Consider the following 23,658-nt stretch of genomic DNA (forward strand, 5'->3'; position numbering starts at 1 on the left):
CTAGTTATACACATCACCAGTATTGGGTGTCTGACATTTTCCAAGAAGAAGTCAGATCCAATCTATTTGCCGAAATACTCTCAATTTCACTTTGGCTGACATGCTGTAATGTCTTTCTGATTTTACAATGACGCGTCCAACCAGGTGTACAGCCTTGTGTTTTTGTTTTCATTATTGAATTATTCAAATATTTTTGCCATGATGCACTTTTAAAAAGCCTAAAACCGTCACGTTTTCATAAAGCCAAAGCAGTTGATCACAACTGCAGCGGTGTTGTGTTTTCAGGCGTTGGTATTTACCAGCTCACATGCATAAACACACTTTTGAGTGACAAGTAGAAGGCATCGATCTATCCTCTAGGCTGCAGTGTCGGTATTGGATGCGGAAAAGGGATGGAGCCACGCCTGGTTGCTAATGTCATGCTAACCTCATGAGCTAAGCCTGCGTTAAATGTCGCAGTTATAGTTAAATGAAAACAAAAGACATAGTGTTGATGATGAACAGCAAGAAATCCTCTTAAAGTAATGACAAATTCAATAATCACTTGTGACAAACATGCCGTCCTACATGCGTCCTTGATACTACATTAAAACATGCTAGCTGCATTCAGTAGCGTCGATTAAAAAGCCACGCTCTGATCCGACTCAATTTTTTTCCATTAAAAATAAGTATATTCCATGTTTTTCCACTAAATGGGTGGGTCGATTAGCAAAAACATTTAGTCGAAGGAAATGAAATCATATCTCTGAATTATACTGAAAAGTGCCCATTGTCATTGTAAAACACAATTTAAATGAATGTGATAAAAGCTGGTATAAAACTTTAACATTTGCGTTCTCCCTGATTCCCATCTCTTTATTAAGACGTGCTCATTAATAATCCAAGAGAGTTCCGTATCTGGAGCAAGAAGAGCCGGAGCTTCTTGCTGTCGTGCTGTTGTGCTGCTGCAACTCTCATTAAATCCTTTGTGGCAGCCGTGCTGAAGACATAACCCTCATCTCTCCACTCCCAAACCAATCACAACGACACCAGAAGCTCATTCCCTCGCTATCGCAACACCATCAGGCAGTTAACTAAGTATGAAATTAAGCAAATGGCGATGAGTGCTTTCCCTCAGGGCTGCTTCAATGGAAAACATAAACTTGGATTTTAGAGTCTTTCATCCAGGTGGCGAATTAAGCCGAAAGGAGTCTGTTTTAATTCCTGCCCTGTACCCGAGAGTCAGCTTTCCAGGTTGACTTGGACGCCTAGTTGTAAACAACGTCCTGAGCTCCGCATGGGCATCCCTTCATGTTTCCCTCTCAACTTCCCAAAGTCTTTGAAGCGGTTTTTCCTCAGCTTTGGAAACACAACACATTACATTGTGTCACTTCTTCCACCCGGCGGGACCGAGTGATTGACAGGGGAGACTGCAAAGTGCTGACATCACTTCATGGGAAGTGGGCCTCGATGGCCTGATCTCTCTGCCCTGTTTACCAACTCATTCATAAAAATGCAGTGGATGGAAGAAGTCAGGACATTAGAAAATAGCTCAGATATCTGACACCGCATTCTCCTTATACGTACAGATTTGTTGTGATCATACAAGACCAGACCGGGGCAAAGTTCGGCCCAATTCCTGTATTTTCGTGGAACTGATATATTGTAATTCTTCTGCCTTTTTTTGTTCTTTCTCTTTTAGTCACTATGGCCATTTCTGTGTTTTTTATGTTCCTCAAAATACATTAAAGGATTATTGAAAATATATTTTCAAATACTATTTCAATCATTTGAAATAATATTGCCTTTTTATCTTGAGCGTCTGGTCCATAGTTATGTTGATTTATATTCAAATTAAATGCATATAAATTGAAATATTTCAATAGGTTTCATGGCATATGATGGCAAGATGGCGGCACGCGCGGGTGCAGCGGCTAGTAGCTCTCTATTCTATTCATATTTAGACTTCTTAATATCCTTACTTATACTTCTTTTTAGGTGCATTGTGTTATTTTGTGTGTTATTTTGTGTTATATTTTCCGTCTTGTTTTGCAGTCATCACTGTCTTTCTTTTGATGGTGGTCCCTCACAGCAGTTTCTAATGTGGCCCTGTAGGAAATCTAATTGACCTTCATATGACGTCCAAACTTGCCCTCCAACTCAACTGACTTCAGACGTCGAAGTGAAAGAGAATGCTCAAAACAAAACTTTCCTCCACCATTGGCTGTCTTTTGGGTCACACAAATGAAACGAGAGTTAAAGCAGTTCCCTGGCGATGCATAAGTTATGGTTTGAGCAGAGCTTTGGCAAAAAAAAAAGTCCCTGTGAATTAGGACAACTTCGCTCCACTTATCACTTCTTGGGTTTTACACTCTCAGTGGCATTAAAAATGAGGCAGCTTACAAGTGTGTGACTTTCTGAACCACAGTTCTACAGGCAGTGATTTTCTTCTGCATGAATCAAGGCAAACAAAGTTTTGAGTTGTTCTTGGTTTCCTACCGCAGCAGCAATAGAGACAGTGACGATTGGACGTTGAGGAGTTATTTTAAGGCTTAGCAAAGGACACTTGAATGTGGAGAACAGAGCGAGGGAGCAAGTTAAGTGGTTCGGACCATTCTTTTATCACATTAAAGGCGATTACAAATCTAGGACACCACTTTCTGCTCTCCAACAGTTCCATACATAAGGGGAAACATGTATTTTCTGATTGCCATCTATTATCGCCAGTATAGTCCTGATAGTCCTTGCTCATGTAAGCATAACAGCAAGTCACCAGAGAAATTGTGAACCACACTTCCATTCATTTAAACCAGATTATTCATCAATATTTCTGAGACGTGTTTTAGAGGTATTTTTGATACCAAATGACGCATTTTCAGTTATAACTCAGATGCTGTACTCTGTCAACATTAGCCTGAGAAAGGTAGTGTGCGTGGAACAGCACCGCTGCTTTGTTCTGGGAACTGGCTTTTTGTCTCGCTCCCTTTTCTTTCTCTTCATGCAAACAAATACAGACAATCTTAATCCAATCCCAACCAGCTTCACACGTGGATATGTCTCGCAAACCTGCATTCACATGCATCCCAGACATTTGCCATGTTAAAAAGTACAATGAAGTGTAGAAGGGCTTCTCTATCCTGCCGTAATGATGTGCACCTGATCATATCTAAAATGTTCAATGATGACACACAAACAGTGCTACGAAAATGACAGTGCATCACAGCTTACTTTCATACTGATAAAAAAATGTGCAGCTCATACAGACCACTTCGCTCCGGCCAGGCTGAGTCACAGCTCGTGGTTGACACAATATTTTATCGTGACTTGCAATATTTTGACTCAATCGGTTTGAATTAGGGGTGGGACTTAAGCAATAAAATCTAATGAATTAAAGTTTTGCGTTGACTTCACAGGGCTTCATCTCAACATCTCTATTTTGCTTGAAGGTATTTTCGGCTATTTTTTATTTAAAATGTTAATTAAAAAGACCTTCTGATGTTGCTCCTCGGTGAAGACAGAAATGCTATGTTTATAATGAAAAACAATGGCATTAGTAAATAAATAAAATATGCCATACAAAGGGTGTAGTACTCATTGGATTTTTTTATTTTATTTTATTTTGTTTACTTCACTGAGGGAAATCATCTCAGACATTCCGGGCTCATCGGAGACCCATCCTCCACATATGTGCAACACTTTAGCTTGATTTACAGGCACATCTGTAGGTAAACAAAAACAACACCGGTGTTATCCATCCCACTGCTCCTCACAACCCTTCATCATAGTAGTTGAGATGTCAGCTGTTTTACGGCCGTCCTCTGTGGAGACTGGTTGCAGCGTTAACCACGACCAGAGCACTCACATAAATCCAAGTCTCGATGGAGACAGTAACCATCACGACATCTGTAATAACGCCTCAATGTTTAAAAAGGCTGAGGAGTAAATGAGAAGGAACCTTACGGTGTTACATACTGGCTGGCTTTAAGGTCAGCCTGATAGCTTTTATTGGTCCTATTATCGGCTCATCTGGACGGTCAAATGTGTGAGCATGGATAAATCACGGTTGCATCACGGCTTCATCAAACTCTGTCTCTTTCAACTCGTCCTCTCATTAACCAAGTTGCTCTGTGGTTGCCTACTGGACTAATTCTGATGCAATTTCCAACGTTAAATGAATCAACATGATGAAACCTTGAACAGAGGGAAATTTCTGTCTTCAAATGTTGAGTATTTGAAGAGCACGTTTTTCAGTCTGGGCCGCCTAACGGTGTCTACAAATAGCCAGCTTATGTGGCGAAAGTGGGTTAGCATCATTTAGAATACCCCGAGGAGTCTGTATTATCTTTGTGAGCAAATGCTTTCTAAATCACTGCACTTAGACGGACGGATTCGGCTGTTTTTTTCTCTGTTGCATCTGCTTTAAAAGGTTATATTTGACAAACCATGATGCATGAATCATTACAGCTTCAACTGAAGTCACGGCAGCAATGTGCATGGCTGCCTTATCATTCCTGCTAAATCATATACAGAACATCAGTTCAGACTCACGGCTGGCCGTGTCACTCTTTTCATTTACTGCTTGAACTAGGATCTGATCACTAAACTCTTTATAGGAAACGTTTTGGGCATGACATACATCTGAACTTCCCAAAATAAAAAGCTGTTTGAGCTCTTTTCTCCAAAGTTTATGGTAAATAGATGTATTTGGGGTTGGAAGACACATTGTATTACATTGTTCTGTGTTCCAGACCCTATTAAGCAGACATGACAAGGTCTGCAGCCGGGGCCGTTCGTGGCCCATGATGAATTTCCTGTGGCCTGCAGCTTCTCTATTCGATGTGTGATTTGTGGCTAACCAGCGCTGTCTTGTGGAGTAAATAAAATAAATAAATAGTACATTTGAAATGCAGTTTATCTCCTGAATGTCTGAGCAAGGAAAGTCATCTGTATGTAAGGAAGTATTTACTGATGATTATTAAATACATAATAAATGATTGGAAGATATTAAACCAAAACAATTAAAATTATGATAAAAAATAGCATCCCATTACTTCTTTATTTTGGCTTTGGTTGTCAAAAATATTGATATTGCAAAAAAGTCAGAATGTGATTGTGAGGGTAATTTTTTTTCTGATTATTTCCTATTTTATTTAAATGATTATGAACAATTCATTTTTTGACCAAGATAAAAAATTAGCTTCATGTCTCCTTAAGGTTTATTTTTTTAATCCCTGCAGTATCAAAAATGGGCAAGAGAAGATCCAAGATGGGCCATCAAGATGCAAAAGTACAGCTATGTGCTCAGGCTGAAGAGAAAACATTCTTAATGGTCCTAAAAGATGAGCGTGCAGTTTCAGGACAGACTGAAACAGACGCCTACGACTCAAGTATTCATCTCCCGTATTGACTATGTTTAAGTGTGAGGATGAAAATAGCACACATATTCCTGGAGTCACACTGCTGTTATTCCCATCAAAGCAAAACCACAACCTGACACATAATATAAATCATCAATCATGACCTCCATCTTCATTTCCTCGACAACGCTCCGCATGACGAACTGAAACTTAAACTAACTCTTCCCATTGACAAGGCGTTGCATCAGTTGCAGGGCAGGATCTACAGAACACGCTCTGGGGATGAAGATTAGCTTGTAAAGTCACCAGCACTTCCAATGCCAGCACAACCGCCCACTCCACCTGCACTTCTGGGAATCCACACAGAGGAAAAAAGACCCCAGCCCCCTCACTGAAGGAGCCTTGAGCATCTGGAATATGAATCACAGACACACATACCGTCCTCTGCGTGGTTTCAAATGGATCTCTATGTGACAGCCAAACAATCCTTAGACGAACATGTGCATGTTCTTTGAATAGCGACACACACACACCAATATACACGGTTATGAGCTGTGAAGATATAACGAAGGAAAAGCATCAACAGCCTTTGGCGAATCATGACAGACTTGAAAAATCAACACTTATTTTCATGGGAATCAGCAGGTGGCAACAGAGCAGGACTGAATCAAGATCAATATGCATGGATATTCAGATGTGTAAGTGAATAATCCATGGCAATATAAACTCATGATTCTGAACAGATTCATCTTCTTACCAATCATATTCTTACCAAAAAGTCTTGGGCATTTTGTTCTAAGCAATTTCACTTGCTTTTATCACTGATCAAAGTGGTACACATTTTCAGTCTGACAACAAGTTCATAAAAAAACACTCCATGTTGCAGTCTGAGAGAGCTGCAGTTCCAAGGTTCAGCCCGCTTATAAAAGAATCAGCTGTAATGCTTGGTAGATATACAGCGCAGCGTTGCATAAAAGACTTAAGCCGTAATTTATATGTGGCTCTGTTCTTCTATAATTGCTCTGAAAATAGACTTGGGAGGGTGTAAATGGACACTATGAAAATCAAAGCAATATAAATTGATTTTCTTGCATGAGCCTTTCAACCCATCTATGAACGAGTGATTCTCGTGCAGTTTCTCTGAAGTAGATGTGTTTTCAAAACGGAACATGCTTTGAAAAAGTAGGACAGTGAGAGACGAAGGGCTGATGTGGTGCCCAGAGCTTCATCCTGTGTAGTCTTTGCTCCCGGCTGAGCCTGACTCAGTGGTCGCCTGTAAACATGTCTATAGGGGCAGATGTAAAGGTGGCAAACCTGGCAACGCACATGCAGGATGTAATAACTTTTATCTTCAACAGATGCTGTGCAGTAGGAACATGTCATAGAAAAACAAATACAATAACTGTCAGTATGAGATAATGTATTTGTGTTTTTTATCAAGCTAAATAATGGTGCGTTCCGGTTGTTCCCAGAACTGCGAGTTACGTACCAGAGGTTTGGTGGTAAAACCAGCAAGTATTTGTCCAGAAATTGCTCATAGTTAGATAAGGCAATCTTAAGAATTACATTCGTGGAGGTCGCCATCTTATTCTCTGACTTTGGTGATAGGGTTGTGCTCAACTCAGATGCGGCAAAACACTCCTATCCCCAATTTCCAAGTTTGATGGAACACACCATAACCCACAGTGTTTTTGTCAGACTGAAAGTGAATCTCATGAAATAAAGAAAACACGCACACACCTTCAGGAGGAGAAATAAAAACAGGAATGCACACATTGTGCACATTCCTTAAGCTTAAAAACATCACACGCCTGGACTTCCAGATGTCAGCACCCGGTCACAGGATGATCGGAAACTTTAGGGGAAGCTTGTCGTCATCGGCCGCACTGTTACTCACAATGGCTTTTGACACACTTGGCAACTGATCTCAAGGAAGCCATACAATTTACAAAACGACGAGCATTTGTCAGTGTTAAACACAAATATATCAGTTCCTATTATCAGAATCGCCAGTTCATTACATTCATATTCAACTTTGCGATGATAACACTTGCGGTAACATTTCCCCACTTCCTTCTTTCTTCTGCTGAATGAGAGGTGAGTCAGTCTTCAGTGCACACAGGTGCGCACACACACACACACACACACACACACACACACACACACACACTGTCAAAAAAGTCCACATCTGTGTTCATCTTAAAGAGGAAGGCCAACTCTGGTCTGTTATTTAGGTCAAATTCTTGACCTTGTTGTCCTCAATTTCAAGAACTCAGTCAATAGGACAACAAATTGAAGGTGGCTAGATGAGACTGTAAAGGATACAGTCAAACAATAATGTTATTTTGGATCAATTTGACTCAAGTTTTCTGCAACACATTTCATCTTAAACATAGCATGACGCTATTTTTTTTTTGCTCACGCTAATTGGGTACTGCCTTATACATCAGGCATCAATATAAATAAACCACAGAAATAAAGTTTTCTTGCAACACACACGTGAAAAAGTTCAAATAAAACTGAAAAATTCATTTCAGTTTTATCTCCTCATTTTGATACCAATGTTTTAAAAGGGAACCGTCTGATTTCCTCTCTCACAAAGACTCTCACGAACATCTGAAGGTGACGGTTTTGTTTCACACTGCAGTGAAAAAGGTCCTGACAGCCGACTAGGATGCAGCCAACCGTCAGCCCACTGAACTATCTCTGCACTCTCTAGTTTTATAATTGGCTCGGAAATCAGTCTCAAGAACTGCTGGCAAGTGTAGATGTGTACAGTCAGCCAGATGACACACTTTGGTTTCGTTTATAACAATCACATTTTATTTAAGTGGTAATTTACTTTTAAGCAATCCTAACATTTTAGCTACTCTTGCCCACAACTGCTTAGACTCTATATGACTATGCAGTAATCGCACGCAAGGTTTTTCTTATCTCACACATGCATCCTGTTTGATTACAGTCTTCTAATTGTAGATAAGTATCTTCACATTTCATCTCGCAGTAAAAGTGCCATGAAATCTGGCCCTATGTCTAGTCCTGTCACGATTATTTAAAATGAACTTTGGCAACCTCAAGTCAATTGCTAGGCGTATGTTGCTATGTATATGTTTCATTTCTAACCCAAAACATCAGGCACCTCTCAGGTCGCATTTGTTCCAAAGCAGGAATATTTTGGCTTCAAACCTTAAGTGGATGAGCCAGTGTTGACGACAAAACCTGAGTAGTTTTAAGTTCAAGTACTGAGACAATGAGTGCATTTTGTATTGTATTTTTCGAGCTGCATAATATTAAGATATAAGTTCTTTATAAGACATTAAGACTGCAAGGGTAAAATATATTACAGTTTAAAGGGTGTATTTTTATTTATACATTATGATTATATTAATGGTTAATCTGTACAAAAATAATGTACAATAATGTCATTTATCAGCAGTAATTTGTGGGATAATTTATAGACAAAATTTGTCATCATGATAAGCCTACCTATGAATGTACATAAAATAATTTTACAATACATGTACATGCCAAGTAATCAATATAAAAAACCTTAAACATGAAACCTGCTACATAGTTTAAAACATTTACAAAAGTGTCCATGACAGTTCTGTCACGGATTAACAATCTCCTTTCTATCGTATGGTAAAGTTACTTTAGTTGTGTTAAAGTGTGAGCACAATCTACAATAATAACAATAATCATAAAGCTTTATTCATACAGAACTTTTTAGAACGCCGTTCACCAAGTGTTTTTTTGTTTTTTTTTTGCTAAGTCATTCTAAAATTTCGACACCGTTCTACCTGAAACCAACATCATCCAGAGCTGTAATCTGCGGCGCAATGCAAAAGTGCAGCTGGTGAGTAGCACATGCGTGAGGCTGCGTGTGTGCGCTCATGCTTGAAGCACGATAGTCAATGTCAGGAGTGTAATTCAGTGGAAGCCAGTGTCAAGAACCCCCTGACCCCTTGTCAGTGATTCCACCCGTTGTGAAGTGGGTGGGGAGGTTTCAGATTTTAACGTGTCACACATGTGGCAACATGACAGTTATTTCCTCGTACTGCAAAATTTGCGTAAGCAGTAGTATCCAAGATAAAAATCTCTTTTTCTACCTTTTTAAAGCCATAAAACTCAAAGAATTGTATTCAACTTTCATCTACCCAATTACATAACATTTTATGCGTCAATAAACGCAACCACACAAATAGACAAATACAATCAGATTCAGAGCCTAACAAAACACCATAAAACCAGCAGTGATAATGACTTGGTTAAAACTTAATTGTCGGTTCGAAAAGGCATCATAAAACCTTAGACTGAACACTGCTACTGTTCGGGGTGTGGTACACTTTTAAAGGCTGCAGCAGGATTCCTTCATTAACCAGCCGCGGAGGAATGACATTAATAAAAAGACAATATTCGCCTAAATGGTTGATCCTCCATTACGTTTCCACTCTAAAAAGGTCTATTAGAATCTTCCTCCAGGGGAGATGAGCTCTACAGCAGCTTGGCCGTGCTCTACAAGAACACATCCAGGGGATCCATTTGCACATTGCAGACATTTGATATCTTGCCTATCTGCAGGAGGGAGTACAGCTGAAGGACAAAGAGGGAGATATGAAGGGGGGCTGGTTCACAGATGTAGCACCCTTTTAGTGGATTTCCACACTTAAATTTATCACAGTCAACGGAGAGGGAAGACTGCAATCAATAACCCACGTCTTTGACTCTTCCTCAGCTCTCTACTCAGCTGGCGGTTTCAGCCACCCCCCACCCAAAAAGTCACACAATCAGCAGAATTTGTCTGTTTACAATCCAAGCAAACCCAGACTGAATGATAGTAATCTGAATATGCTAAGCAGCATTCAGACTCTGAGCTAGACTTTACAAGCCTTGAGCTCTGATTTAAATAATGATGCAGCTGTCAGATTTGTACAACACAGAGAGGTGTGGAATCCTGTGGTTCATTCAGAAGCTTGGAGTTATCTACAGAAAAAAATGTAGACAAGTCTGAGTTAGTTCAGTGAAAAGGTTCCAGCTGCTTTGGAGATGTAAGTTTTGTCATATTTTTAAGTCTAAAACACTTTCTCACTCCATCAGATATCGACTATGGGCTGTCTGTGCTGCGTGTTGACGCCTTAGGTGTTGAATTGAAGCACAATTTGCCAGCACACCACGTAAAAGAACAACAGATGTTGGGGTTCACCCATGGGGTGGAGCTCCCCTCGCTTTTTTGTTTCGAAAAACTGCTCTGTAAAAATGTAGCCACTTCAGACATCCGCATGATTTAATAAAATTCCAGGCCCGTGGGTGGAATTCTAATGCTCTAGTGGCAAAGGAAAGCACCCAGCATGCGCCTTAACAGGCTAGATCACAATGCTAGGTAGAGAACATAATATATTGACGTTAGGAAAGTAGACATATGCATCCTGTACTGACGACAAATGGTGCCCTCAGCATAGCACGTTGGTCGCAAGGACGCAACGTCAGTGTATTACGCCATGGGTGTGAGAATGAGTTGACACTGAGCTACAGGAAAAAGCGACTGAAAACTGAGGTTCATGTAGAAGAAAGGCCCATCCAACATTGGTGCGCAGACACAACCAATTCTGTTTCCATCTGGACAGGACTATTTTTGTAGTGACTTTTGCTATAGACTAATTTTAGCATAACAAATCTCAGTGGTTACTATCAAAAACGGTGCTCCCTCCCCACTGGTATACATTTGTGACACCAGTCATCACTAAAAAAATCTCTCCTATCTGCATTACTTTTTCGTTTTTGTTTCAGATTAACCATGACATTCAAATCCACACCTGCTACAAAACAGCCTCTGGAAGGGCAACACAGTAACCTCTGACGGTCATAATAACAGCTTAATAACAAGTGGTAGATGACGGGCATGTTGCTCTGACTGTGAGTGTGTGTGGGAGGACGTTGTGCGTGTATGGTGAGTGTGCAGTGTGCACTTAGTTTAGGCTGAGAGTCGGTGGCATCAGCGCAGGAATTTTGTCCAACAGTACAGTATTCTCAGTTTAGCACACATTCAAATCGTTGTAATATCGCACACACGTCCATATAAGTTGTACTGAAGGAGATATCAATACTTATGTATTATGCACTTGTGTCATGTATAATTACTTAAAAATCTTATTTTTAACAAGTAGACTAACATAATTCATTCTTTGCAGGAGAAATACTAAAGACGTTTCTTTAGACATGTCAAACAATTGCCTCCAGACGGTATTTGACTCTTGCTGTGACGTTGCCTGGCAACAAGCGAAGACCTAAAAACAACACAGTGTTGCACCACTGCATAAATGTCTGATAGCTAGATCAAGTTCAAGCACTTTTATGATCAAAAGCTCATAAAATGACAACATAAATCAGGTCAACTCTTGTATTTGTCGTCCAAAGATAACCACAATAGAAACCTATTCTTGTTAGGAGGTTTCACATCGTGTGAAACAGGATTATGGTTCTGGATGAGGGAGACGCAGCAGGACGCCATGGTGTGTGATTCAATCGTTGTACGGTTTGTGTCGTAGACTATGTCAAAGTGCGGCAAAGTGTTGTCATGTGATTGTGCGAATGGAAATGACCCGTCAGCAGTTTGGCTCTATTTTGGAAGCCGATGACATTACATGGCTGCATTTAAAGAAGTGACACCAGTAGTCATGCACTAAGTCAGCAGAGAGACTTCGCACTCCACAACTCAAATGCAATATGGACTCAGAAAATCTACAGCCTCTGTCTTGCTGGAGTTCATATCAGATTTTCTTTTCCACAAAGAAGCCCACAGCCCTCCATGCGTCTACAAGACAGATGTGCAAACCAGATGTTTCTGCACTGAGGAGCTACAGATGCTGTTTTTCCTGCTGTCTTCGCTGCGACGGTAGCGTTGGCCAGCCGGCACAGAATACAGCCACACAACAAAGCTTCTCCACTGTTTCTCAGCATCATCCCAAATTCGACTGACCTCAATCCATCTGAGGAGTCTCCTTTTGCTAATGGATACTTTCCAAGTATCTAAAGTAGTGAAGTCTGAATAGCACGGATTGCCTTCTGTGTATTCACTTCACAGCATGTTCAGTGTAGCAGCAGGCAGAAAAACACCTCAAGACACAGCAACTGTTGATGCCTGGAGGAGAGATATCAAGCACGTGATTCCGCGCACGGATTCCGTCAACAGGGCCATGAAAACACTAAAACAAACAGGCACGCTTGATGTTTTATTCAGTGGCAGTTGGGCAGCTATTTTTAACGCAATAAAAAAAAAAAAGGGAACTGCAGGTGAGTGGCAGATTCGCCCATTTCCTCTGCTCTCTGCTCCATTAGCCACCGCAGAGTCGGCCAGGCGGAGATTACGAGGCTGGCACGCTGGCTAATTTCAGAGACGTTAAATTGACTCTGAGCAACACTGCATTTACTTAAGAGAGTCATCAGATTGGCTTTGTAAAATCCTCAGAAGTCGCAGGAGGATGGAAGAATTTATACATGAGTGTTGCTCGCCAATGGAACTGGCTACTAAATTAAACCTGGAAAAACTCAACACTAAACATGCAACATAATCTACGCCGACAGACATTGCTACCTCAATTTAACAACCAATGTGTTAGTTTAATTTAACTTAATTCGAATTCTGTGTTGATAGGCCTGTCATCCGTGTTTTTAAGTAACAACATTTGAAACCCGGCTCTGGAATGGAGAGTTGTGAAGACGCCGGTTTGATGTCTTGGTCTGACCAACCAAACCACAATCATTTGAAAACAATTGCCCTACCTCTCCATTTTGTCACACACTATTGCCAGTCAACATCCTCCAATGTCTCAGATTTGTACTTGTCACCTATTCCTCCGATGTACGGGGTAATTAAAAAAGAATGACACACAGCTTCACGTCCACCATCGTTTTGGAATGAGTAGGTAAAAGAGGAGATTTGAATGGCTTGCATGGGACAGAACGCCAAGTCTGGTGACGGCACCAAATTGGTCCTCTGGTGGAGTGTGTCCTACCTCCTGGGGGATGATGACTTCTCATCCAGCAGCGACAATACGTTTTTAAAAACATTTTAATGACCCGGAGGAACTTGAAGTGAAGGATTTGTTTTAGCATCATTTCTGCTTCATGAAGACGGAGTATGAAGGAGTTTCCACCCTTACAGAACCAGTCCTACCCAACAGTAACCCGTACATGTCGGCCAACACTTTGCTTGTCAAACTGGGAGGTAGAACAGACACATACCTTGCAAACAACCTGATGACAAACAGCATCTTTTGCAGGTTTAAATGTGTAGTAAAAATGCTAGCAAATCATTTATGTCAAGTTTTTGTTGCTCATTAAAATGTCCAGTCATTGCTGTTGGATGTGATGTCATCATCCAGCAGCAGGTAGAAAACATTCCCCAAGCTGACAGATTTGGTGTCTTCATTGTCTGTTCACTGCAAACAAATTTGCAAGACTTTCCTTGGGGTCCCAGGACCTTGTTTGTTGTGTTAGGCTAGTGAGATCCCCAGCCATCTTTTTTTTGTGTAGGAATATGAATTGTAAATGACTGCTTTTATGTTCCACCACTACACACAAACCTCAACAATAACAATGTACACTTGTAAGACAGGAACTAACAGTTGATTGTGTGTAGAATACTAGTGACTCTGCTGAAGTTTTCTACTGCTTCACCTTCTTCCAATAGGGTGTTTCTTTTATGTTTAATAACTCAGTTTCATTTTCCTTGCCACGTTCATATTCTCTGCTTATATTTAGAGTGCAAGCTTTTACACAGATTTCCCCTGAATGTACTTTTTGTTGCTTTTCACAAGAAAATCTATGTTTAGATCAGTTTTTACTCATGTTTTTCATGTATGTCTCTCTAACTCGTGACCTTCTTTCAGCCCAATTTGCTGTCAAAATTCACGCATCATTTCCCCAGAAACAAGTCACTGTTTCCATGAAGGCGAAATACGTTTGAGTCAGCATTTTCTATGAAGAACAAATTTGCAACGTTACATCATGCTTTTATTACAATTTATAGTGGCTGGTTTAACATTATGCAAGCACTTCTCCATCATCAATACAGCCCCTTCTTCTCCATCAATGTTAGCACCCACAAAGGTTCTTGAACTACATCTGCTGAATGCAGAGAGCACCATTTAATCCAGCTCAACTCAAGTGTAAAGAAACTCCGACACGCGACTCTTCTTTGATGCTTTATAAAGCAACACTGACTTCACGCTATGATTCGAACAGTTTGGATTAAAACATGAACCACAAAGGAAGTGATTGTTTGAGTGCCGTCCACTGTGTTTTACTCGTAGGATCACATTTGCATTGTTTAGTGAAGGAAAAATAATCATTATGGCAGCTTTTGTGTCACCTGCTGTTTAATTAAAATGCACAGGGATTAAATTAAAGACCATCCTTATTAACCAATATTGATATTACTCTCGATTTTCTCTTAAAGCGCTGCCCTGCACGCCAGAAGGAAGCAAAGTGCCAGAGGCCCAGATGTGCTTTAATTGTAAACGACTTAATGAATAGATTGCTTAACTCAAGTCAGTATGACAGCACATTTATAGCACTTACACGCCAGACAGGGATTGAAAAATGATGCGTTGACCGTGTGTAATGTCTTTTAAGTTTCCTGTCAAATGCGGCACGTGCTCTAATTCAGCGATTCTTAACCACAGGTCCGGGGCCCATGATGGGGCCGCGAGCGCCTCCTAGAGGGCCACTAAAGGTTATTTTGATTTACAACAGGGCTGTGAGGGCCATGAGACTCTCAGTATTAGCCACATATGGTGACAGTAGTGTGTCACTGAATTGACTTGACAGCTGCAAATCTGTGAGAGTTAACAACTATGGAGAAGTTTCCGTTTAAATAAAATATTTTTTTATTTTATTTTATGATATTTAGACATGGTTTCATTATAATCAATATATTTATTCGGTTTCACACGTACATGGAGTCAGTCAGAGTTGAGTGCTGAGTTGTAACTTTTTGAAACTGTAACCAAGTAGTTTCATGTCATCAAAAAAAATGGTGTGATTGCTTTGCCTCTCTTCAGTCTTTCACTTTCACTTCACAGCAACAGACACTGAGTCCACAGTAGTGCTCATTCATACGTTGTAGATATATTAAGGCAAAATATGTGGATCTATCTTTTCGATTTTTGCTCACCATATAAACTTTTTTCATCTTTCGCTGCCGACAGTGACAGACTTCTGCTTTGCTGTGGGTCCATGATCATTTACGTGTTAACCTTGACTTTTACATGGATCACTAATGGAGCATTCCTCCTAAAACTTCATTCACTAGCTAACTTCAACAGTTCAGAAATTCATATAAAAAGAGCACATCGGTTCAGCCCCATATAGATTGAATTTCTTGGTGTCTTGTGAAGCGGAGTTTCTTGTCAAAGAGCAGCAGAAACTTAGCATTGGCCTTACGAGCTTAAAAAAGCTCAATGAAAAGTAATGAACATAGCAGGCCGAACCTCCTGACTTACAACATTCTCCTCCAGCGACAAGCAGATATCAAACTGAGACTTTCTTTTTTTGCCCGCTTCGAATTCATTAAGAGGCGTTACGCAAGGTAGCGGATGCCCTCGGGCAGAACCCACTGAGTTTGGGGTAGATTTGACAAGAAGAGCTGAGAAAGTTAGCTGACTTTTCAGTTATTTTCCAGAAGACGATGAACTATTTGGTATTCATTACAGCAAATATATCACAGCTGTTATAAGATTGTATGAGTTACAGACTTCGGTTTGTGGATCCATTGGTGTATTGTGTGGAACCATGTGTGTATCCTTCTAATCCTTGCAGGGATTGTGATTAAAACAATCCATCAGACACTTGACTTTTGGGTTTGCATGTGATATCCCAGCCTTCTATTCTAGTACACTGAATGTACACAAATAGATAACTTTCCGATCTCCATAGTCACTTGCGTTGTTTTACAATTGCAATTTTCTTTTCTTACCTTTCCAAAGTCCCGAACGTCAAAAAGGTCAAAGGCTTCAAACAGTTCGCTTTTCTTCATTCCAAAAGTGTCACTGCAAGTGGCCAGGAAAGTCCGGATGTTCTTCAGGCACAAGAACTGTGGTAGAAATAGAGAGAAGAAAAAAAATCACAGATACATCTTTGTTTTTTGGTTTGTTTCTGAATTGTCAGTGTTTTGTGCACCGCCTACTGAAGACGAAGAGTATCTTAAATGCTAACAATCTGGAATTCTAACAGCTTTTAATGCCAAAAAATAAACACAGATGGAACTGTAGTGTTTAATAATGTCAATGAAACTTGTATGCCGGTAAAATGTAGTTTAGACAGTCACACACAATCAAAACTGAAAAGAATGCTAGCATTCTGTGTTCAACACAAATATATAAACCTTTTCTGCGCCTGAGTTTATTCAATGAAATATTTCACTTTGATATCAGTATAATCTCCCCAGCCGCTGTTTCTGTTTTTCTTTGTTGGTACAGTTTACATTTAGGTCATTCGGTTATTTTGTTTTCTGTTTCGCACTTTACTTAACTTACTTGCACTTACTTTGCGCTTGTAATAATAGTTTTGCACTAAATAGTATTTTATTACGACATTTCGCCGCCAAAGTCTCACTGCTGTGTTTTCTTTGTGCAATGACAATTAAAGGAAGTCTCAGTCTAACAGGTTGTAGATTGAAAATGGTTAGAGATGAAGGCATATGGTAAAAGAGAAATCCTTGCCTGATGGGAGTTTTCAATCTTTATTTACCCCAAAACATTCATAGAAACAGGCCAAGACTGACGTTACAGATGTTTTTACTTGTGTAAAGTAGTACTTCAGGCATCACATTTTGAGCTTGGCTTGTTTAAATTCTGCTACGCTGAATTACGGGTAAAGTGCTCGCCTTCATAAACCCGACTGGGAATGGTCATGTGGACACTGGTAGCAGCTGGATGCAAAGTTGGTGCTACAATAAGTAAGCTTAAGCGCTAATTTGACGAAGCCCGGCATGCACACAGCTATGTGTGACAATATAAGCACAATACTGAATTTCATGTAGGGCAAATGAGTTGAGTATTAAGCCCCTTCCACGCATCTGAAGGCTTATATTGATATAGTTATTTATCCTTCACATGAAATACAAATAATCTACAACATTTAAAAAAAGACTGCGTGGTAGCAGGCAACCAGTGAAAGAGAAAATGTCTACGTAGTGAGCCAACTCGTTGCTTCTCTGCGGCCGTTATCGTTCCTTCCGTTGATACAGGATGCAGCTCAAGAGGATGCAGATGAAAGAAATGTTTCAGGAAATGATGTTTCTTTGGACACATTACAGCATCACGGCACTGGTTCTGGGCGAAGCCATCCCGAGCACTGAATTACTGTAAGGTACATTTGGAAATTTTCATTATCACCGTTGAACATACCCAGAGGAGAAAAATCGGAGATCACAGCCTGAAATAAAAGCCAGAAGCATGTGCCTATTTTGCTCTTCTACATATGTGCAGTGAGATATTTTTGTGCACCAGTGGAGCATGAACCAGCATGAAAAATTAATTTGTTATTGTGGTGTCTTCTCAGAGCTCAATTTGTTAGTGGGATGTCAACATACGGTACATTCAAGCTAGAAAGGATTAACTTGAGAGTCCCTCTCGATAATCGAATGTTGAATGTTGAAACAATGCATCCCATAAATATATTGAGCCATATGTGATGATGATTTTAAAGATTTTCTGCAATACAGGCTGGAATAGACCAAAACAAGGCTTCTTAAACATTAGGCCCTCTGTGCAGAATGAGAACAAAGCAAGGGTGTATACAGCCATGTGTCATTGTTTTGGTATTGGGACGCTTCCATTCGGTCTGTGGTTTGAGACTCGCCTCACTGTCGGGCGGAGAAAGGGATTTTGATGAAATACAGAAATGTCATCTTGTGTGACAATGTTTTCCATTGCATTGTTTTGTTATATTATTCACATAAGGAAATTGAGCTTAAGTTTGTGTTGTACATGTATCTAACCTAACACTGCACCTCACAACGGAAATAAAAAAAACGTATTTCACAAGCTCTCTCTTAATATTAGGGCTGCAACGACTGGTCGGCAAAGACACGAATGCTAAATTACTCACCACAGGCTTCATGAGTCGACTAGTCCTGAAGTCATTACTCACTAAGCACAACCCACAGGAGAAATGGCTGATGCGTCGGTGGTAAAAGTATGGGAACATTTTACAATGGAAGCGTCAGATACATTTGCCAAAATAACTTTCACACCACATTTAAAATTCAAATATAAAGTAATTTTCAAAACGTCTAACACTAAACAAGTATTTACAACAATTTACATACAACAATTTTCCATGTTTTACGATGAAATGTCATCTCTCCTAATACTATGACGTGAAAGAACGATGTTCATCCACTTCTGAGTAATTTCACAGTTAAAAAAAAGTATGTTGCGCTGCACCCGATTTCTTCGCCTACAGGTTTTCATCACGTCAACAGTACTTGCATCTATGGAACCCACAAAATGTCATTGGATCAATGACACCAAACAAAAAAAACTCCACCATAGCAGACATTTTGTGAAGTTAAACTCAATAAGTGAGTGAGATTCAATTACTGCACAATAATACACAAAAGGGCCACAAAAAATAAGGATCTGGCCTGCCATGTTCACACTGCAGGTCAACTACAATTTTTTTGCCCATATGTGACATGTATCTGATTTTTTTATGTAAATGTGAACAGTACAATTCCATTTTTTTAAAACACAACCCAGGCCTCTTTCATATGTATCGATACAACTGCAGTATGAATGATCAGGTCACATTCATTCGACCTCCACAACATCAACAAGCAAGAAAGTAATAAAAGGGCAGGCGCTCACAAACGTACATAAAAATCATTGTTGAAGTTATCTTCAACCAGGAATTAATCCTGAAAAGTAATCCAGTGGTGGAGCCTCCAACAAAAAAAAAAACATGCAGCCAATAAAGATGCAACAGAGAAACAACAAATCGGGGTAGTTTTGACATTTACTGAAGTGGTGACAAAAAAACTGTTTTTAATCATGAGAAGTAAATCTCTCTCAGATCAGCAGCGGTCCGTCTCTTCAGTTCAGAGAGCAAAGGACTTCAGTTATTATAATGTTTCTTTTGGGATTTTTCCATGAAAAACATGCCGAATATTGTCATGTTCACGACCACCTCCATGTGTTAAGTGTTATCAGTTTGTTTTGATGATTAAACTTTGTTTCAATACGTTTGATCGCGTGAGTGTAGCATGGCAGCTCTTGTTGAAGCTCTGGAGGTGTACCACGCTTGTTAACATGAAGCAGAAACCCTGAAGCAGAAGAGTACAAGTTACACTGAAACAAAGCTATAGAGAGACTCCATTAAATCATGATAATTACAGTCTTCGTGCAGCAGCTGCTAATTTATTTCCCCTGGTATGCATTATGAGCACCAAGAACGCATTTCAAGTTCTCAGCAGATTCGTCTCCAAAGTGCACCATCATCAGTGGCCCTGTTTCATCTTGCATAACAAGTCTAATGGAATGATTATTTCATTTGCCGTTACCACTTCCTAAAAAGCACGGAGCTGAGGAAGGCTTATTCCCAGCTGCTATGATGGTCACCATGAATAATTTTGTTAAAGCCCATCTGGTAAATTGAGGCACAGCAGAGGAGGAGCGAAGTAGCTGCTCTACATTTCACACCTTCGCCACCATAAAGACAGAGAGATTTGTCTGCGCGACACACGCCCATACATCAAATATGAAATGGCTCTCTCCTCTAATTGAATCAGGCTCTACATGGCTTCACATGCAAGAGAGAAGTCAGCAGCCCTCAAGCTCCTGATAAGAAAAGTGGGAAAAAAAAAGACAGCAAGCGAACTGTGAATGAATAATATTGAATGTTTACACTTGCGCACATCACTTTCTTTTATCAGACAAGCACATCGTGTCTGCCTTTGAGTGTGTGGAGGGTCCCGAAGGATTGGGGCTACATTATCTGAGGGAAGCAGCTTGACGGAGCGAGTGTAAGGGAAACACAGTGTATCTGCTACGCTGAGCTGAAGACAGAGGAGCGAAATCGCGCTAACAACAGGGGTATGGAGAGGATTCAACAGACAGCATTCCTTTTGTCTTCCAGATACTTCAAGGCTTCAGGAGCATGAGTGAAAATTATTCTTCGTTTTCCTGACCCACCTCTTTCATGAAGCAAGTTGACAATCGTAGTGTGTGTCATTTTTTTCAATAGAAATGTTGAGGTCGTCGACTCTGAGTTACGCTTAAAGATGCCCACATGTCAGAAAGAAGCGTTAATTGTGAAGCCGTGATCACTGTAGTTAATGACAACAGACCATTTAGAAAGTGCTCCTGCTGTTTTAAAATATCTAAATTGAGAAACTTTCTTGCATCAAGCGCCATAGATTGTTTCATTCAGGACTGTCATTTTCATTGTCTAACTACCTTCTAGGAGAGAGGTGGGGAAGTCTAGAATTTAACTTTATGTTGGTATTTTATTAATATTACAAAATAGGAAAAAGGCTAACGTAATTTCCGTACTATAAGATACTACTTTTTTATCTACTTTATAGCTAAAGTATGGATTTATACAGGCTAAAGAGTCACATCACATCAAACCGTTGCCGTTTTATTCACATTAAAGTCCTCAAAATGTGCTGTTTTCGTCCTCATGTCTGCAGCTCTGCCAACGGAGCCAATCTCCTAGAAAACTGGAGACAAGAAGCAGAAGCTAAAACCCGACTCTTCAGAAAACGTCAGACACGCAAGTGAAAACAGCTCTTTTTGAGCACTTTAATGTAAATAAAAGATGTGACAAGTTCATGATTCAAGTTCAGAACATTACCATGTTTGTTTCATGAGTCAGACTCCATGGTGGACAACATTTTAAAAAGTAATTTAGGAGTGATCCTCATATATTTTTAAGCCGGGTGCACCACTGTCCTTTCTACGGTGCAGACTGCACCACTACACCCGCGGCTTATAGACCGCTGCGGCTTATGTAGGAACATCATGATGTATTTTCCTTCTGGAATGTAGGAGGTGTGGCTAATGTTCCAGTACACTCTGTAATACAGAATTTATGGTATATACTATGATATTACAAGCTTTAAAAATGTTTTTCATTATATATTATTTTATTTTATACACTTAAATATACATTATACACTACTTAAAGGCTGTCAATATAAATCATAATTATTGGAAGTAGTGCATATCTTGACTGGGGAAAAAAACATGTAAATAAAGATTATTTACTATTTTACTCTCCTTTAATCTTTTTTTACTATCAATTTCTTTTGTAGTTTTACTCATGAGGGCCACATAAATACAGGCAAATGACTGCATGTGGCCCCCGTGCCGCACTTTGCACCTCTGTTGAAAATTGTTTTTTATTTTCACAGCAATTTTTAGTTTCACAGCAATGTTGTAGCAGCACTACAGGTTGGTCTAATGTTAATCTGAATAACTAATGAAATGATGTTGAAAAGTCTCCACCCAAAGCTGTCGACGGTTACACAATTTTACTTTTGCTTCCGCACAGCACAAGCTTGTGAAAGACGGGCTGATCTCGCCTTTTCACATTCAGCACAATTATGCCGACAAAGTTTCGTGGCTGGAGGCTGCTTCAAATTTAAATGTAATGCTATCGTTCTCCTGGACTCCGTTGCCCTTGTTAGTGTGAAGAGAGCTGGACAGTTGACAAAACCCAGAGGGGGCCTCCAGTTCTGATTGATCTTATTTCAATCAGGACAGTACTGACCCAAATATGGCTGATTTCGCTGCGCAAGTAGAGTGAGTCTTGGTGGTGTTAGCTTCCATCTCAGCTAGTTTTAATATAATTCATGTGAAGTGGTTTACGTCAATCCAAACGTCACTGATCTATTTTCCAGGTCCAAAAGCAGCTGTTTATAGTTTGGCATTTTTAAACCTCAAGACCAGGATGAGACAAGATGGCTCGGTCGCAAGCTGTTGACACAAGGACTTGGCACGTAATACATGAACTCATGGATAAGAAAATTTAGCTTGAAGAGTTTATCGTTTTGCTGCAGCTGTGGTTTTGATTGTGTACTTGTGATCACCAGCTTATTTGAAGGCAAGGTAACAGTACACAATAGTCAATCATCAAAGTGAAATGACTTATAAAGCCATATATCTCAGTGTTATCATCTTAGAGATACACTGTGAGATATAAGACCAAGATATTTATACATTAATATTAAGTAATACCAGGTGGCATGACGTACTTTTTATATTTTGAGATATTGATCGACTCTATGGATCTCATCTCTGTCTTCCTTCCCCAACATTTATAGAAGCCTTCAGTCAGGTAACCATGTGGGATCTTCTTGACCTCACCGCTGTCCTTTTTGTCCGTACAAAGGAACAGTCTTAACTGAACTTGCAGCCACAGCGTGGTTCATTAGTCCTTCAGTTTTAGTGATGGAATTGGGAGAGTTAAGCCGTTTTATCTTCCAGAAAAAATGGTATCAACTTTATGTAAAAAGCCTTTCACAATTCCATTAACAACGTGCAGAAGACATCCTAACTTGCAGTGATACTCAGAGAAACCATGACAAACAAAGTGCTTTTAATTACAACAGCACGAAAAGTCAAACTGTGATTTTCATTTCAAAGTATAGCAATATATTTCCGCACACAACCAATATTTTCCCATACAAACATTAACACATTATAAGCATCATAGTTAAGGGGCCGCACTCAACAAAAAACCAAAACAAAACGCATATTCAATTGCATTGCCAATGGCTTGTCGCACCTTGATTCATCCTCATACTTGCCCACACAAAGCATTGCTTGCTATTATAGTTGTTTTTTGAGTTTATCAGCACTCTGCAGACGTCACCTGCGCCCTGCATCAGTCTGTATAAACAGACACTGCCGAGCTGAGAGGACAGTTTTATCAGTCACTAAACAAACTCAGTCATAACCGTGGGGCGTCAAAATGATAGCATCTTCGACTTTGACAATTGGGAATCAAAACTGTTTTCCGTCCCTGTTTACACAGCAACATGAAAACATTTTATCTCCACACTGAGTTTTCAAAAAGCAATGTTTGTATTTTAAAAATATACGTTTGCCGTGGGGTTAACTTTTTCATGTAACCAAGGAGGCTTGAAATATCTGTGTTTTTCCATGTATGGGGATACATGTAAACATAGCATCACTGTGCCGTCTTCCTTGTTTTATACAGCGCCACCACAGTGTCGCACACTCCCTCACAACCTAGACTAACCAATTTTCTACTGCAAACCCTGCAGCAAATTCGAATACAAAACATTTAATTT

At 39.9% G+C, this 23,658-nt stretch overlaps 1 protein-coding gene across 5 annotated transcripts in view; it reads right to left on the reverse strand.

Annotated features, from left to right (window-relative positions):
- Positions 1–23,658, reverse strand: part of LOC128755329 (guanine nucleotide exchange factor VAV3) — an 82,216-nt gene that overhangs the window by 47,932 nt on the left and 10,626 nt on the right. For all 5 annotated transcript variants that reach the window (XM_053858614.1, XM_053858616.1, XM_053858617.1 and 2 more), the window contains exon 2: positions 16,312–16,428. In XM_053858614.1, coding sequence (XP_053714589.1) covers positions 16,312–16,428 — 117 coding nt within the window. The remainder of the gene's footprint in view (positions 1–16,311; positions 16,429–23,658) is intronic.

The sequence above is a fragment of the Synchiropus splendidus genome, chromosome 3, assembly GCF_027744825.2.
Source record: "Synchiropus splendidus isolate RoL2022-P1 chromosome 3, RoL_Sspl_1.0, whole genome shotgun sequence".
Lineage (NCBI taxonomy): Eukaryota > Metazoa > Chordata > Actinopteri > Syngnathiformes > Callionymidae > Synchiropus > Synchiropus splendidus.